This window comes from Heloderma suspectum, chromosome 1 (assembly GCF_057233095.1).
Source record: "Heloderma suspectum isolate Gila_16-S chromosome 1, 16-S_ref, whole genome shotgun sequence".
NCBI lineage: Eukaryota > Metazoa > Chordata > Lepidosauria > Squamata > Helodermatidae > Heloderma > Heloderma suspectum.
This window is the reverse complement of record NC_139458.1, coordinates 129,923,520-129,942,538: the sequence shown is the minus strand read 5'-3', so window position 1 is coordinate 129,942,538 and position 19,019 is coordinate 129,923,520. Positions and strand designations below refer to the sequence as shown.

General features: G+C 45.2%; 1 protein-coding gene across 3 annotated transcripts in view; it reads right to left on the bottom strand.

Annotated features, from left to right (window-relative positions):
• HRAS (HRas proto-oncogene, GTPase) overlaps window positions 1-19,019 on the bottom strand; it is a 78,815-nt gene that overhangs the window by 10,900 nt on the left and 48,896 nt on the right. For 2 of the 3 annotated variants that reach the window (XM_084857291.1, XM_084857269.1), the window contains 2 exons: window positions 18,316-18,470; window positions 6,774-6,952 (listed from right to left, as the gene is read on the bottom strand). In XM_084857291.1, the coding sequence (XP_084713417.1) occupies window positions 6,774-6,952; window positions 18,316-18,426 (290 nt within the window). In that variant the 5' untranslated portion in view covers window positions 18,427-18,470. Of the gene's footprint in view, window positions 1-6,773; window positions 6,953-18,315; window positions 18,471-18,762; window positions 18,872-19,019 lie in introns of those variants that run through there. The other variant, XM_084857280.1, reaches the window with a different exon arrangement.

Genomic DNA, 19,019 nt, shown 5'->3' with positions numbered 1-19,019 from the left:
AGAGTAGTACTCCAGAGACATTTTCTGCCTGACAATTTGGTGAGGAGGAGGAGTCGCAATCCATGCCTCGCCTCACCCATCAGGGTGGATAGAAATGATTGTTGTTTTAATTAAAATCAGATTTAATTTTAAAAAATCAAATAAAATACTAAATTTCTCATTTTAAAAGTTACATAGTTACAATTAAATCTCATGATAAACATGCTAAACCTACACTTACAGTCTCATAAAAAATAGTGTGTCACGCTCACACACACTGAATTACCCACCAATCAAACATGGACATTAATTTCAGCATTTCCATCTCATAAAAATGGCTCTCTCCAGCCTAACTACCAGCTCTTCCTTCTTGAAAGTTCTGAGCTTTCAGTTTCTCTCATTAAAGTCACATGTGCAAATATACAGGCTGGATAGGCTTGTTCTGTGTGGAGCTGGGTCAAGCAAGGCTGAGGAGTTAGTTAAGACAAAAAGACAATGTAGCAAAATAAATAATTAAAAATAAATAAATCTATCAGAAAAATCGTATTTTTTAAAAAAATGTAAATACCAAGTTTCTTTTAAGTAATACCTAGGTTAACATTAAATTATTTCAATATAAATATGTTAGCCATACAGTTAAATCTCTAAACTAAAGCAACACTTCTATCAGATACATTGACCCTGTTCAGACGTAACAGCGGCATCTGATGGCAAATTGCGGCTTAATTAAAGACTTATTCTTGGGTTAACTTGGGGTTGTTTAACCCACGAATAATCCCAAGTGCCCCTGTTTGGATGTCACAGACAACCCTCAAATGTGGCCTTCAATGGTTGTTAATGCAAAAAGGAAGCAGCTTCTTCACATTAATTAATCTATGATTTGCCGCTAGACACCACCGTTACATCCGAACAGGGCCATTGAGTTAAACAAGGCTTTTCTATGGAAATAAACCAATCTGATCACTTCCCAAATATGAATATTTACAGCCTACCAACCAATTTTAGGAATTTCATTTTCGCCTGATGAAATAAACTGTTCTAGCCTACCCAATAACTATCAAACTCTACTCTTACCTATCAATCATGGGCATTTCATTTTTGTTGCATCTTCCTGTATTCCTACACTTGGGCTGCACTCTTATAACCACTTGGCTGGGAGTAAGCCCCACTGAACACAATGGAACTTATTTCTGAATAGACATGTATAGGATTGTGCTTTTAACTTCAAACTGTCATAGGTGCTGGTCATAAGAAAGACCCTATATAGGAATATTTTAAAGACATTCCCTCTATAGTAAAAAAAAGAAGAAAAAAAAAAGGTGGAAAGCATGCAAAATATATACAGTGAAACAGAGATGCAAAGCCTGCTTGTAAGAAAGAAACTGGCTGGGGAATGCTGGGAGTTGTAGGACTTTTCTCTGTCTATACATGCACAGGAGTGCAGTCTTAGTTGACAATTAACATTGTTTAGTGGTCGGCTTTGCACCATTATTCAGGAAATATATGAAAAAATTTCCATTGGAAACATGATTTAAATCAACCTTTTTTCTTGCTGATTTAAATCAACCCACCCTTCTGCCCCAGAAGCCCCATGCCAAAGAAATTCAAATTCTTTACTTAAAACAAATCATGCAGGAAGTTATCAAGGGCATGGTGTTCAGATTAGCACTTTACTACACTGTCTCTTCTACAGCAGCGATCACATTTGACCAGTTTTTCTTCAGTGTTAAAAGCTGATTTTGCTGCTGCTGGAAGAACCTGGTGTCTCAAGGGAAATAGGGCTTGCTAGCACAGTATTTGCTTATGCTGAACAAGGGACATTGGGGCAAACACTGGAGTGGTAGAAGTGTGAGAAGTTGTGGAACTGCAGAGTTGGAAGAAACCAAAAGGTTACTCATCTAAACCCCCCACCCACCCACAAAAGGCAGGACCATTACCTCCTCATGCCTCCCAGCAGATCAAGACCACAGGGATGATGTAAAAATGGAACAGAAAGGTATACCTTCAAAACAGAAAGAAGGCGAGATGGGGAGGGGGCAGAGAAACTGAGGTTGGGGCAGAAAAAGGAAGGGGGATATCTCAGAAATTCTCCTAGTATCATCCGAGTGCGGAATCCCTGCCCGAGACCCCCCAAAGCTTTGCGTTCTGAGATCTCAGAGAACACTTTTTTGAACTTTATTTTACAAACCGAAAAAACCAAACTTCCAGGGGGGATGCTGTGTTGGTCTACTGGGGGAAAAAGCAACCACGATTCTTGTAGCACGTTAAAGACTAACAAATGAATTACGGCATACGATTTCATGGGCTACACTCCATGTCATCAGATACAAATGCATGAAGTAAACCAGAGGTGGGGAACCTGTGACAGTCCAGAGGTTGTTGGACTCCAACTCCCAACAGCCTCAACCAGCAATGGCTGAAGTCGACTCTAGCCCATGAAAATGTATTCCATGATCAATGTGTCCACCTTGAAGGTGCCACCAGAATCTGTAGATTTCAAGAAATAAATATTGCCAGCTAAAATGCCACACAGCATGTCTTATTCCATACTAGCCATCATAGTGCATATTATATACATGATTGTGTGTGTAGGGTGAAGAGGGTGGGGGGTAGGGAAAATAGCTCAGTAGTAAAGCGCAGGCTTTGCATGCATAAGCTCCCAGATTCAATCCTTGACATCTGCAACCAAAATGATCTCAGGCCTGAGAGCCAAACCCACATACCCAAGACTCTAGAGAGTGGCGGCCATTTAGAAGAGGCAATATGGGGCCACCTGGGCCATTGGTATGACTTGGCACAAAGGCAGCTCCTCCGATCACAATACAAAGAACGTGTACAACTAGGTCAACAAGAATGATGTAAAAGGACAGCTTTAGCCATTAAAGCCAAGGTTCTCCAAGTGTGAGGCAGACTGCCTTTCCATAGGGCAGGTCAGTGCAAACCCAGCTGCTGCCACATCCTAAACACTGAAACAGACATGGCCATGTCCCCTTGACAGAGGCTGTTCCTTTATCATCTTTATTTGCATCTCTGAGAGGGCCTTTCCCTGACAGACACCTATGCTTTCCCCATTCATCTGTCAGAGCTATACCCAGGGCTGTGCACATTCTATGCTGAAACAATATTGTTTTGCCTAAGCAATCCAGATTCTGCATCCAGAAAACCTGGATTCTGTATACATTATGCAAATTAAGGACTTGTATAGTTTCCATAATCTATTCTGCCTTTCCCCCCTTTTTATTCATAAAGTAGGGCAAGGAATTGGGAAGAGTACTGAGGTCCTGCTCCCAAACACCAGTTGTATTTTCTGCTATATCCCTGGTTTTCAAGAACTCAGTAGGCATTGCCTATGTCAGCCTCCCCCAACCTGGTGTCCTCCAGATGTTTTGCACAACTCCCATCAGCCCCAGCCAGCATGGCCAATGGTCAGGGGTGACAGGAGTTGCAGGCTAAAACATCTGGAGGGCACCAGGTTGGGGAAGGCTGGCCTACATGTTTTCAAGCTTATCTTTGCAACCATAAGGACTAAAAAGCTCTTGCTTGTTAAAAAGAAAACACAGAAAGCATGCTGAGATTCTGAGGAAGTTGAATTTGTACCCAGTTATCATTTTCCGTGTTATTTTCTTCATCCCACAGCATCTGCAGAGCCTGGCCTTCACCCACCACAAAGAGCCTCACTTGTTTTATGTTTGTGGAGACTCAGAAGAGTTTCTCTTTTTCTTGATCTCACGACACTCTGCTAGGACAAAGTTTGAGAACTCCTGCTAGATAGAGTGTGGTGGCCCCACTGTGTTGAGCAGAAAGAACCGAGCTCAGGTTGTGAGTACAAACCCTTTGTCAACAACAAACTACACCCAGGCTTGGTGCCATATCCCCAAGCCACTGGGCTGCTGTCCAGGTGCAGGATGTTTCCTTATGTCCCTCAGGAAAGAGCCAAGCTCCATTACTCCAACAGAAGGCTGCTCAGCTCCCTGCTCTGAAAGAAGATGTAAACACCAAGGAGGACACTGACCCAAGAGATGCATGAGGGCTTGTCAGAGCCGATTTCTCTCCATCAACCTCAGGGGTTCCCAATGAGTTTGTTCAAGGAAAGGTACAACTAATGTACATCTCTCTCTCTCTCCCTCCATCTCGTTCTCTCTTTCACACACACACACACACACACACACTCACTCACTCACTCACTCACTAATATGTAACTTCTTGCACCATTTCCAGTAATGAACATCAGAAAATGCAAATATTTCTTTGATAAAAGGATAAGGAATTCCTGACTCATTTTCTACCATCAGAAGAAAGAAGAGGTGCAGTTGTAATTAAAGAGTCCTTCCAATTCATTCTTGGCTAAATATTTTGTACACAGCACCCTGGGGATTCCCCCCCCACCCCCCATTCCCACACTATTCTTGGACTGTGACTAGTTCAGTCCAATTGCTCATACAAGAATGCTGGAGGAGCCAAACTGGAAAAATTCACATAACTTTAAGTCACTGACCTTCCCTGTACTCTGTGCCCTGGTTCAGATGTTTACCAGGCAGTAACAGGTTGTGTGTGATGGAAAAGCAGTGCAGGAGCCTCTCCCCAATACCACACCCCCAAAGCAATGTAATCTTAGAATCATAGAATAGCAGGGTTGGAAGAGGCCTATAAGACCATCGAGTCCAACCCCCTGCTCAATGCTAGAATCCAAGTCAGAGCATGCCTGACAGATGGCTGTCCAGCCTCATCTTGAAGGCCTCCAGTGTGGGAGAGCCCACCACCTCCCTAGGTAATTGGTTCCATTGTTGTACTGCTCTAACAGTCAGGAAGCTTTTCCTGATGTTCAGCCGGAATCTGGCTTCCTGTAACTTGAGCCCATTATTCCATGTCCTGCACTCTGGGATGATCAAGAAGAGATCCTGGCCTTCCTCTCTGTGACAACCTTTCAAGTACTTGAACAGCGCTATCATATCTCCCCTCAGTCTTCTCTTCTCAAGGCTAAACATGCCCAATTCTTTCAGTCTCTCTTCATAGGGCTTTGTTTCCAGTCCCCTGATCATCTTTGTTGCCCTCCTCTGAACCCTCTCCAGCTTGTCTGCATCCTTCTTAAAGTGTGGTGCCCAGAACTGGACACAGTACTCCAGATGAGGCCTAACCAGTGCTGAGTAGAGGGGAACTAGGACTTCCTGGGATTTGGAAGCTATGCTTCTATTAATGCAGCCCAAAAGAGCATTTGGCTTTTTTGCAGCCACATCACATTGTTGGCTCATATTCAGCTTGTGAATCTTGTCAGTATCCTACATGGAAATGTATACAAATGGCCTCCAATTTCCACAATTCTTTCTCCTCAGAATTGGAATGTGTGTGGGGGGGAATTTCATGAACAGGGTAGCCATGTATACAGTCTTCCTTGTTGAACATCCATTTCAGATATTACTTTAGCTGTGTATATTGTAAAGCAAAACTGCACTTTTTTGCTGCTGCCATGCTGCCAAGGTTTGGCACAAACTACCAATCTATCCTTTTAAAAAGAATCTATGGTATCTTGCAGGGGCTTTTTCCTGCTGCTGTGCAACTGAATGGCGGCAAGTTGAGTGATGGGGGGGATGCAGCCCCCTGGCCACTGGACATTGCCCACTGTATTTACACTAAAATGTCTTGCAACCCTGTAATAAACACCTGAAAATCTGTCAATGCCCATTCATTTTTATGAAGCTTGTCCAGGAGTTACAGTGAGCGGTGCCCTTTCTTAATACTCACCAATTCACTGCCAATAAAGCAGAAACCTAAACATTTTTCTAAGCCAGGACTTTAACCGCCTCTGGCAGACAGGGGAAGAGGCAGGGCACTAGCTGAACGCAGGAAGCTACTGTAGCCACAGAGCTATCCTGCCTCTGATGAAGTAGGGCCATAGCAAGGCACAATCATGGATGTCCCAATTTAGCCTCAAGTCCTGCAAAACAAGCCATAGGAAATCTCCAAAAAGAGACGTGGAGGAGCTGGGGGCATACTGCCAGTGCTGGCCTTGTGATCCCCCCGTTGGCCGTGAAGGTGGGTGGGGAGCCATGCAAGTCACAGACCCTGTACTGTGTGACTTCCCCTACCCCACGTGCATGCACAGTTGTTTTTCTTTTCTTTTTTTAAAGAAGCAGAATTTCAGGAAGCAAAAGCGGGGCAGGGGGATGGTTTAATCCTCCCCCCTCCTAGTGTGTGCTGGTCCCAATCCAAATTGGGGCTGTGCATTTACTCTCAAGTAAAAAAAAACAAAAACAGGTCAGCTACACACTGTGCAATTAACCTTTCTTGTAGTTTGACCCCTGGAACACTGCACTCAAATCTTCTAAAAACAGCCTGGGCACCATCAGAGCTACCATAGCAAAATAGTATCAAAGCCTCAATCAACCCATTCACTTCTCCCTGAAGTAGCACACAACCCCTTCTCTCCTTCCCTCCCTCTCATGCAGTAGGCACCACAAGATTCCTTTCACTAACAGCAGCACAGCTCCATTGATTAGGGAGGAAATGGGAGAGGCTGCATAAGTCACCATAAACACTAAAATGCTACGTTTATTGAGCCCCCACACCCTGGTCAACCAGCAATCCCCTTGGATGGAGTTTCACCTGAGTCACTGATATCAGCTATCTGCTTAATGTGGTCCTCAGGGAAAGGCTCCTCTTTGGGGGGACAGGAAAGCTGCCACTTCGGTTAATCTTAATGGGGCACCAGTGGCATGGCCCCTTCCTCCAGGCCTTCCTTTTCCTTAAAAAAAAGGGGGTGTCCTGCACTGGCATCAATTGGTTTAATTTCTACTGACCTGTATTGATGAATGTCTTCGAAGGACTTGGTGTTGTTAATGGCAAAGACGCAAAGGAAGCCTTCTCCTGTCCGCATGTACTGGTCTCGCATGGCGCTGTACTCCTCTTGGCCTGCCGTGTCCAAGATGTCTAACAAACAGGTCTCTCCATCAATGACGACTTGCTTTCTGTAGGAATCCTGCAAGCCAAGAGAGAATTAAGAGGTGTTAGGAGGACAGCAAGTGAGCAGGAACGTACACCGTACATGCTCCACTTACCTCCACTGCTGCAAACCCCACCCTACCTTGCTGGCTGACTTCCCTCCCTTCCACACCTCTCCCCCAACCTGGTGCCCTCCAGATGTGTTGTGGGAGCATGAGAGCTGTAGTCCAACACATCTGGATGGCACCAGGTTGGGAAGGCTGCTTCAGAAGTTCTCTGCTAAAATAATCACTCTCTCCTCTGTCATCAAGGGCTCTCTTCTTCCTTAAGGTTTTATCTTGGCTCCCTGTCACACAGTCTCTCTGCATCACTGAACCGTTAGTCCATATTTTCAGAGCGCTCTGCCTGTGGACCTCATCTTATTACTCCTCAGTGCTGCTCCTCCTGTTCGGCACAAGCTTGCCAGTCACCCACACTCCCTTTCTCACAGTCCCACTCCCATCTCTGTGCTCTTTCTTTGTCAAGACACTCCCACCTCCTCCTTCAAATCCCTCCACAAGACCCATTTCTTAATCAAAGCCTCTTCTGAACCACCCTTGTCTCTCCTTTCTTGCACCCCATGCCCCTTCCTATGCCATCCAATTGTACTCACCCTCAACCCCATGTTATGTCTGCCTATTGTAAGCTCCTCTGGCCACTTCTATGCTCTGTACAAAAAATTATGACCCCATTTGCGCATTTTTGAGCACCAAAAAATGGAAAACAGCCAAATGGGAATGAGTGGCAGTCCTTCTAAAGTGCAGTTTTGGCTTTGGTGGAAGGGCAGTCACTCGCGAGATCGTGAAAAGCGAGCAGCATTGGGGGTTTTGCCACTCTTGCCAAGAGGCTCTGTAGCTGACTGCGGCAACCCACAATAAAACTGATTTCTCGGGTTCGGACAGGACGACAACCCACCATGGGCACAAACAACCCTACAAAAAGCCATGGGTTCTCAGTGTGGCTTGTGCACGAAAAATAAGCCACCTCACAGAAAATGCTCCAGGATCAGATGACACGACAACACACCATGGCTGACTGCCCATGGTGGGTTGTCATATCATGTGAACCGAGTCTCTGACCCCTACACATGCCAATTGTGCAACTGGGATTACCTTAATTACCTGCACCATGTCATGGGTTGCCATGTTGTCTGAACCTGGCATGTAGTGCAGACGTGATGAATTTTCACCCACCCTACAATCCCTACTGCAAGCCGTGGGTTGTAGAATGGGTGAAAAATCACTATGCTCGCACTGGGTTGGAACAACACGGCAACCCATAATGCAGCACGGATAATTAGGGTAATCCCGGTCGTGCAACCGGCACATGCGGGGGAAACAACTGATGCTGCATTGTTTCCCTCGCTGATCGTCCAAACTCGGTTTCTCCCTCTGACCCAGTTCTCATATCATAAGATGGTTAGTAAGTCACTGTGGCTGGATGAAGGAGCAGAGGAAGTAGAGGAAAGGGAGCAAGGAAGGAGATTAAGAAAGAGAGTAGGGGGTGAGGCTGGAAGGGAGGGAAGAAGGGACAGGCAGTTTGGGGGGGATCAGAGGGAGGGGATGGATGGAGCATAGAATGGGCAGCATGAAGGGAGACAGAGGGAACCCAGAAAGAGAAAGCAGAAGAGGAGGCAGAGACAGTGGGGATGGAAGTCTCTCTCTCTCCCCCCTTTCTCTGCTCTGCAGTTTCTTGGGTTGTCTCTCCATGTGGTGGAGAGCTGTGGCTTCCCCCTTCATAAGCCCCACCACATACATATAGCTACGCACAAAGGAAGACACAAGCAGAGCAGGCTGGGAAGCCCCACACTAAGTGCCACCTCTCTGTACACTACAACACAGTACAGAGAGACACACAAAGATCAAGAGCAGCCATATACACAACATACACACAACCAGGATCTCACACTCTCTTGGGGCACCTGGGGAAGGACCTTCTGCCCAGAACCATATTGCAAGTCTAGGGCCGTTAAGCAGAAGATTTGTGGCAGGAGTGGTGTGTGGACTTTTCTCTCCAGCAGGCAACAGTATTTAACCCCTGAACTTAAAGAACAGTAGGTGTTAACAACTCAGGAAGCCACCTTGGCCTGAGTGGATTTTGAACCAGTTACAGCGCTGGCCAAAGCCAGTCTCTTAAAGTGGAAGGTGTAGGGACATTCGTACAGGTCACACCTCTGCTGCCTGCATAGCTACTAAAACAGCCAGGCTTTGTTCTAGGAACTGACAGTGTTGTCTCCTGACAGACAAGCCATGCCTTTGACACCAGAGCCACCCAGCCTTAACACACCTATTTTCTTAACTTTATTTAGTGTACACCAATCCTTTTAAAAGCAGCTTGGCTCAGAGGTGGGTCACAGCCATCTCCTGTGGCCGCACCACATACAGGCCAGTGAGTAAATATTAACGATGGCAAGCTCTGGGTGGAGTTTGTGTGCAGCATAAGCACCTCCTGTTTGCCTGTTCCATAATACTTCACATCAAAACCAAGTTACACCTATGAAAATACCCAGGATGTCTGTTCTAGACAGTGCTGGCTTCAGGATTTTTAAGGGTCCTTGGTCAAGGCACCCTCCCTCAGTAAGTCTACGTTCTCCCTGCCATTGTCACCCGCTATTATTGCTCCTCCTCTTTTTCATCATTGCTGCCATTTCCTTGCTTGACAGACAGAGAGCCAGGGAGCAAGCAGGCCGTGGTACCTATTGCTTGTCCTTCTCAACACCACCGCTGTCTGCACCAGAGCAAGGGGCAGGTAAACAAGCAGGATGCAAAGGTGAAGAGGACGAGCATCTCCACAGGGCTCTCGGGTGGTGGGCCCTCAGCAGGTGCCCAACCATGCCTACCCTTGATGCTGGCCCTGATTCTAGAATCCAACTCTGCCTGGCTATAAATATTTTAATTTGAAGGGCTTCTGTCCATTCCCAAAGGTACTATATATGTATATGTCAGAGTATATGTCTTTATATATTTATCTCAAATCCCAATAATTGTCCCTAAAATCTCTCACTTTAGTAACCCCATTCCCAGCATTAGCTGTTCCAAAAAAGATTTTGAAATGAACTATATTGATTTTTCAGGTCAGCTTTTAAACAGCATGGGGGTTTGTGCTTGCCACTTTCAAAAATTGAGGTCTCACCCAGAAGCCTGAATACAGAAGGGCTGCTTCTAACATTATGAATTCATACCCTTAGATCCACACTGGTGTACAAAGATGCGTGTACTCTGCAACCTGGAGAATAGGTAGGCAGCACAATTGTCTTTTCCCCACCCTTCCAGCCCAATATACATAACTGGAACCAGAAGGACAGCTCAGTGGCTAGATATGCCACTATGCACAGTTGAATTGTACTTCCTCTTATCTGTCCTGAATCTCCCACTATTCAGCTTCATTTGATGGCCCTGGAATCTAGCGTTATGCACAATTTTATAAACTTCTATCATGTTCCCTCACTCCACTACTCACCATTTTTCTCAACTAACCCCCCCCCCGATGTTGCAACCTTTCCTCAAACAGGTGCTACACCAGCCCGCTGTTCATTTTGGTTGCCCTATTCTGCATCCTTTCCAGCTCTACAATACCGTTTTGAGATGTGGCAACTAGACCTTTACAAAGTATTCCACGTGCGGTCACACCATAGATTTGTGTAAGCGCAGTACAATATTGGCAGTTTTATTTTTGATTCCTTTCCTAAGTATCCTGACCATGGAATTCACCTTTTTCACAACTGCTACAGACTGGATTAATACCCTCCTCCAATCAGGTGGGGTGACAAACTTTCCTCAAATGCACTTTACATTGAGGAATTAACACAGAAGCAGACCTACAACACAGGCCTCCCTTGATATTGTTGGGTACGACCAGCTGCACAATGTCCCCAAATTTCAGCCTCTTACTACTTACCGTTTTCTTTCTGGAAGCAAACACACACCTGGGGGATAAAATATCCTGTGAATCTATTGATGTTGCCATTCAGGTGTCTTTATGCCCCAAACACAAGCAACGCATTGGGGTGTAAAAATGGCCCATGGGTTTTTTCAAAGAAAACTGGTTTAGGGAAGCAGGATTAAGTACTCTGGGTATCAGTAGCTTCGCACATGCCATGGGACGTCATTGGGGGAACATTTACCTCATCAGAGATAGATAGGGTTAGAAAAACATCACTGTTAGTTTTTAGTAATAAAATTATAACACTTGTCTAGTATTTCTAATATTTTGAGTTTAGAACACGCTTCTTATGACACCACAGACGCATTTGAGATTGTGGAGCATTTTGTCATAGAATACATTGGAAAATGGCCAGTTCAGTTACTGAAGCTCAGATCCCATCAGAGTATGTTAGGATTCCCCCCCTCCCCCAATGTTCATTGCTTTACACTTACTTATACTGAACTGCATTTGCCATTTTATGATCCATTCACCCATTTTGGAGAGATCCTTTTAGACCTCTTTCACAATCCTTTTTTGTTTTTACTACCCTGAATAATTTGGTGTTGCCAGCACACTTGGCCATTTCATTGCTCACCCCTAGCTCTCGGTCAAGGTTGGGCAACTTGTAGCCCTCCAGATGTTTTGGCCTACAACTCCCATCAGCCCTAGCCAACATAGCCAATGGTGAAGGATCATGGAGTTATAGGCCAAAGCATCTGGAAAGCCACAAGTTGCTCATCCCTTATATGGTCAACATCCAATGTCACACAAGTGGACTTCCACCCACCCAACAGGATTTATGCCACCTCTCCCTGCCCCCCAAATCTGCTTTGGAAGGTGCCCCCAATCCCAGTACCTAAGTCATTGTGCAGTCACTGTGCCTGGATATGTCTTGCCTCTGGAGAAAAACCAGAGAGCAGGGAAGAGAACACTTTAATCTCAGAGAAGAACCAAATTATAAAGAGTGGCCTCCAAATTCCTCTAGAAATCAGTAGGAGACTCAGTAGTTCACTAGAATGCCTAGTCTAGGAAGAACCATTCTGACAGAGCCCAAGACTATGGTCTAAATATTCAAACTGCCAATGCTAAAAACAGTGTGGGTCTAGATAGGCTTCACTGTGATCATCCTAGTAACCAACTCCCAAAGGGGGACTCGGGAGACAGAATAGCCGAAAAGTCCATGAAGACTGAGTGACTGCTTGGCCAGATCCCAATTGCTTTCAAGATGACTGGCATCTCCCTCTTTCACAAGAGAAAGGCATTTATATGCTCCCATCAATAATGTATCAGGAACCTCCCCAGTGGCTTTTCACAAGCATGATGGAAACTGTCTCTTTGGTTGCTCAACCACTATATTCCATCTTCGTATACAGTTGCTTCTTGCTTCTCTGCGGCTCACTGGAGCAGAAAAGTGAAATGGCCAAGTTAGTTCAGCTCCGTTTTACTCCCGAAATGGGTAGCAAATTTCTATTAAGATGCACTTCTCTGACCAGTTGCCAAGTTAAAAGCCTAGATTTAAGACACTCAGGATGCCAAATGTCTTACAGGTATAAACCTGCAGAGGTCCAAGTTTGTGACACAACAAAAGCTTGCCAGGATAAGCATGACAGGTATTCACTTAAGAACTTTTCATCAAGAAAGGCCTGTGTTTGGAATGGTCTCCTGGTCATAAACCTCTTCAGGACATAGAATCATAGGTTTGGAAGGGGCCTACAAGACCATCGAGTCCAACCCCCTGTTCAGTGCAGGAAGCCTGATTCCCAGGCGGTCTCCCATCCAAGTACTACCCAGGGCTGACCCTGCTTAGCTTCTGAGATCATGCCACATGTTAGACACATAATACCAATGGGAACGGTTTCAAAAGCATTCCAGTGGAGGTGACATTGGAACTGGGACTAGGAAATATTATTAGGCTCCATCACTGCAGAGGTGTGCACTTCTGCGGAAAAAAAGGAAACCTCCCAACCAGAACACTCCAAATTCCGCAAAGTAAATGATCTCAAGCTAGACCACACAAAGGAAGGCTTTGCAGACCCTTCCCAGATGCTATGGTCAGGTTCACACCTGCACAGTCATCTGTCAATGACTTCAATATCTAATGATGATGAGAATATAGGGAAAAACTTTTAACACTGCTCAAACACACCACACACACAATACTTTTCCATTAAGGCAGCTCACATATTTAGCTTCCAGTCATTCAGTAACAAAAATTGCACAAGCGCCCTTTAGTCTTTAAACAGGCCAAATTTAGCACATTTTCAAAGCTTTCTTCACAACCAAAACAGTTAGAAACTTGGATCATTTCAAAAAAATTAAATTCACGATTCTCAGGATTCTGCACTTGTATCATGAAATACGGAATTCCCCAATGCATGACATAATTTGCAGATATGCCTAATTCCTTGGTCATGATTTACAGGAGCCAGCCTCCTCCTGTTGGAAGTTCCTTTTAAAATTGTTTCTAAAGGACATATAATCTTCTCATTTACATCAGCTTCTCATAGTGAGGGGGAAAAATAAATACATATGAATCCTTATCACTGTATTTTTCATTCCAAAAATGACTGAGTGAAGAGCCCACTTTTCTACAAAACTATCCAAGAGGCCTCTCTTAGTGCCCTGTACTCAAAACATAGCTCATCAATTTTGTCATTATTAAACCATATCCATTTGAGCCATTCGTACAGTACTGGTGCAATTGTTATCTTCCAGTTGTAAGCAATCACCATTTTTACAGATAAGCCTAGTTGCATCTTCTAAATCACAAACTGCACTAAGGATTCAGCATGGTAGGAGATCCTGGCTTGAAATCCTGTGACTGACGAGAAGTGCAGCAAGAATCCAACTTCTTTAAAACAAAAAAAACCCCTTCAGTTCACACCAGTCGGAGTGCTCCTAAGGAAGAAAAAATCCCTGTAAGTGACCCTAGAGGTCAAAGCCATTTAATCATCATCACAGTCATAGTTTCATAGTGTCCTTCTTCCCTCTTCTAATTTAATGTCTCATGCTAGGCAGTCGCTGGGAGTCTGACTCAGCAAGTTTTCATTGTACTGGAAGATCTGCAAGTGGTAAAGAAAAATAAAATAAAAAGCAAACAGAAGCTAATCTGGGAGATGCAGCGGGAACAGACGCCATTCCTCACTGAAGAAATTACTTCTAAAGCCTCACGTAGCCAAGAGGCTAGGACAGCCTTCCAGATCCTAGTGCCCTCCAGATTTGGAATACAAATCCCATAACTGGGGATGATGGGAGCTGTAGTCCAACCCAGTTTTTGAAGGCTGGACTAATGTATTAATAGTGCCCTGGCATTTGGGGAAAGCCCCAAATTCAGAAATATGCCCCACCCCCAGTGTTCCCTCCTATACTAACAAGCTACTTCCAAAGGGCCCAAACTATGTAAGTAAGGAAGAATTTACAGGTGGGAAATGTTCTTGACGTTGTCACAGGGAGATCTGCTTTCATCAGCTCTACAAAGTTTAATACAAATTCTTGAAATATACTATCATGTGTCTGGAGGTGATCATATGCTGCTTATATCAACACCATGTTTAAGTGAAAAATCAGAACTTTTAAAGTGCTCCTGGGGTTTCCAGCCTAGTGGACCTACTAAAGGTTTGGAAAATAAGAAGGCTGAATTAAAAAAACACAAGTACACACAGGAAGAGAAACCACACCAGAAAGGGAAGGAAATTGCCCGCACTACTGATTACATTGAAGTTGACGCAACAGAAACATTCTCTTTGTCCTTGATGGCTTACCTAGGGGAGCTAAGCACATCTGGAATAGTGATCCACAGTGTCTGTCCCCCTCACACAATGATGGACTGACCTTGGCAACTATGAATGAATATGAAGGGTAGTGGGGAGAGGATCTGAGATCGCGCCCTGCCCCACAAAAGTCAGTAAACAACCAAGTGTGCTCTCACTTAAAAGTGCATTAGCAGAATGCTCCCGACCCTATTTCCTCCTCATTTTATTACAGTCCCTCTCAACTGACCTTATGGAGCACAATACAAGCTCCTGTTCTGCACTTTAAAAATGACAAAACCAGACACTGGAGCTACAAAGCAGAGGCCCCAGCACTCGCACACACTCCGACGGTTCTTCCCCAGACAGTCTATGTCTGGCCTGCCTGCCTCCCTTCAGTCTGGCTCATTTAACCCTTGATCCCCACAATATCAGAGGAGAGAGAAATGCTGTAGTGGGACAGTATAAATTAGCCTTTCAGGCTCTCTCTTTCTAAGGAAAAACAGGAAGACGCACACACAGGCAATAAGCAGTCATGCCATGTGAATAAGCAGGGAAGTTTCCGAAATCAGTAGGCAATGGATGGCAACGTGTGGCACAAAGAACAGCTGTTTGTGGCAGATGTAGACAGGAGCAGACTGGCTGGCAGGCCTAGCTAAAGCACAGAGCAGCTTTTTCCCAACCTCAGGTCCTCATATAGTGGTTGACTACAACTCCCATCATCCTCTGAGCCTATCTCCAATGGATGGACCTTGCCTCAGTAATCCATGCACGAGAGACATCCAAACATGGCTATATAATGTGCTCTATGTGGTGCTGCCTTTGAAGACGGCTTGGAAGTGTCAGCTGGTGCAGAATGGGGCCGCCCATACTGGTGGAGGCACGATGGTTGATCCGTGTGACACCTATACTGCAGCCCTCCTTACATACCTGCCTCTGAGAAAGACTAGGCTGGCAGGCACAAAGGAGAGGGATCTTTTGATAGCGGACTGACATCTGTGGAATGCACTGCCTCATGGGGTGCGGCAGGACCCTTCGCGGCAGGCCCCAAAACCATCGGGCTGTATCCAATGTCAGTCTTACTTAGAGTAGACCTATCAAAATGAATGGCGGTTACATTGGTTATAACTAACTGAAGACCCACTCATTTCAATGGGTGTACTCTAAGTAAGACCAACATTACATACAGCCCTTAAAAACATAGCTGTTCTTAGTGGCTTTACCTTAATTTGGTTTATTGGGCTGCAGAGTAGAAATAATTTTAGCTGTAACTGTTAAAGGGATTTAAATATTTGAGTTTGTTTTATTTGCTGGCCCTTATTGCTTTGAAATTGTAGATGGTTGATGCTTTATAGACTACTGGAAGCTGCCTTGGGAGGGTTCTACCTTAAAAGGCAGCTTATACATTTTCTAAATAAAAACCAACAAACAGGGAGGCAGGAGCCCAATGCAGTTCATTTCATAGACAGACAAGACAGACAAGACAGGCGTTGAATGCGTGAGGAGGAGTGCTCTTCCCCACCCCTCTCCTCCATTACGTTTGTCACAGTTTACTCCTGAAGGGTGACTGTCTGAAGAGTCTCCACACAATTGAGAATGCTGGAAAATCAGGGTTCTTACACACGTGGAGAACCCCCACGGATAGAGGGGGGCTCTCCTCTTCAGACAGTCACCCTCCATGAGTAGAGGGCCACAAACATGATGGAGGAGAGAAGAGAGGCTACCGTACTCCTTCTCCTCACACATTCATTTTAACTCCTGTTTGAAATCCTGAATAGACAGCCAGATGCAATTGGCTCTCATCTTCAGTTATACCTCTGACCAAGTCTGAAATCCCTCAAACCTGGAGCTCCTGGCTAATGTGCTAATTCCCTTAATACATTCTTAATACCTTTCCTTGCCTTCCCAGGCAAGCACCCTCATATAACTGTGCCAGAACATCTGCACACTATATTGCTATGCCAACCCCTTTCTTCCTCCTAAAGTACAGCAAGTTCTCTCACGCTGACGGCACATCACTACTGTCACTGCAAAATGAAGGTGGAACGGTATGTTATTGTTCTGCAAAGCAGGCCATTATTCATTCCGAATGGTAACACAGCTGATCGAGAAGAGCTTAAATCACTGGCAACATTGTGTGCTTATGCAGCCCCCGCCTCCTCCAAGGCCACGCATGGCAGTTGTACGCATGTGCCAACCTGATTTAAGAAGAACCGTGAATGTGCAATTCACTTTTGGGGCACATCATGCAGTTTAAGGCTTCACAACTGGGAGTCAGTCCCACTGACATAGTGGAGCATCTTTCTGAGTAAACATGCATAGGCCTGGGGAGTAACACTGCAATTATATGCACACTTATTCGGGAATAAGTCCAACTGAACTCAGTAGGATTTGCCTCTGGAAATATGCACAGGATCAGACTAAAAAAAATCCAAGCCAACTAGTAGCAAGATTACCTTTTTCTTTGAGCCTTTAGCAGAAACAGTCCACAGGCATTCAAAGTTCGCTGTTTTTGGAGGACTAAAACCTGGAAAGTTTAAACACAATGGCTGGGTCCAGGATCTGCCTTCCATGGACGGAAGGGCTCGGCTTACAAAAGGTGCCTCCACCTGGCTTCTGGGGATTCACACCACAGCTCATCCCATTTACCAGGGTCCCCTGGACTCCTGTAGAGCATTTTCAGAGGGCTAGAGGGGCTACAGTGGGGAGGAGGGGAAGTGAAGTCTGCTTCTGCCAGCCCAGTTGCACATGCCTAAATCTGGATCCAATCCAGTAGCCATAATTTCTTGATCATTCGTTTCCACAGTAAAAGCCACATGTGTACCCCTGCCATTATCACCATGCATGGCTGCAATGAGCAACTTTTGTGATATACTGCCATAGTATCTAATAGCCTCAAGCACAGTTACTTGCTGTTCCCCACCACCACCATTTTATGAATAGCAAGCTGACTGTAGGTGGTGGTGGTGGTGAAATCATATTTTTAATGGCTCTGACACACGCACACCCCTACCTCTCCCTGGCTTCCCACATGCAGGCTTTTTACATGGGGAAACACTGAATAATGCAATCTTCCCCATAGCCTGAAGTGGTACAGTTCTGGAAAGACTCTAGTTCACCCTTCCCCAACCTGTTGCCCTCCGGATGTGTTGGACTACAATTCCCAGAATCCTCCAGCCAGATTCTGTGATTTGTAGTGTAAAACATCTGGAGGGCACCAGGTTGGGGAAGGCTGCTCTAGTTCACGGTTTCGCTGAATGCCTAGATTAGCATGATGTCACACACAAAGCATGTGCCAGGTTTCCAAACTCCTTCAGCTAGCACCCTATCCATTAGCAGAAGACGTGGTGATGATAGAAGATTTTCTACCAGCCACTCTCTTTCAAGCAGAATTTATTTCAAACTGACTGCATTCTACCTGCATAGCATATCTCTTTCTGTGCTTGTTACTCCTTTGGAGAATCTGTCAATGTGCAAGGATGGAGAGTGTCTGCCCTGCCTCTCATCTGTAGATCATCTGTCAACCTCACTTCTGTAGTGGGGAAGGGAGAGTGGATAAATGTCATATCTGACCTCTTTTCAGGAGCCCACACAGTAGACACAGACAATTAAGGCTAAGAAAAAAGGAGGAAACAAAGGGGGGGGGGTAAAAGGTTTTTTTTTTTCTCAAAACGAGAAGGTTTCTCACCTCTATCGTAGGATCATACTCATCAACAAAATGGTTCTGGATAAGCTGAATGGTCAAAGCACTTTTCCCAACACCTCCTGCGCCAACCACCACAAGCTTGTATTCCGTCATCTTCTGGCCAGCCCCAGCTCAGGGTCCCCTTGTGACACAGCTGGCTGAAAGAAAAGAGAAATGCATAAACACCATGAAGCTTGAAGGAGCCTTTTCTTCCCTTGTCACAACTATTTGCGCAGTAAGAGCACCACAGTATGGCGACGCAAGAGCTAATGAGGCGAAGCAGGAACACCTATAGCAGCCTTCTGTCATCTGGTGCCCTCCAGATGTGTTGGACTGCAATTCCCACAGTCTCCCAGCCAGCACAGCATAGCTAGGTGTGGGATTGTGGGAATTTACTCCAACTCACCTGGGGGGCAGCATTTGGAGAAGGCTGAACTGCAGGAAAGGCACCTGGAAGACGGAGTTATGGTCACTGATGTTCAGGTTCTTCTGCTGATCCAAGAGCCCACCAGCTGCAGATTGTTTTCATTACATGAATGGCCCTCAACACTCAGCAGCCCTAAAGGGGATTACAGCAGCTCTCTTTAGGCATTGCATAAACACAATATAGGGCAGGCAAAGTGAAGGACATGCAGAAAGTGGGGAATGGATGCTATTCATTATTCAAGCCCAGTTAATCAGTGCTTAGTAGTTTACTTTAAAATATA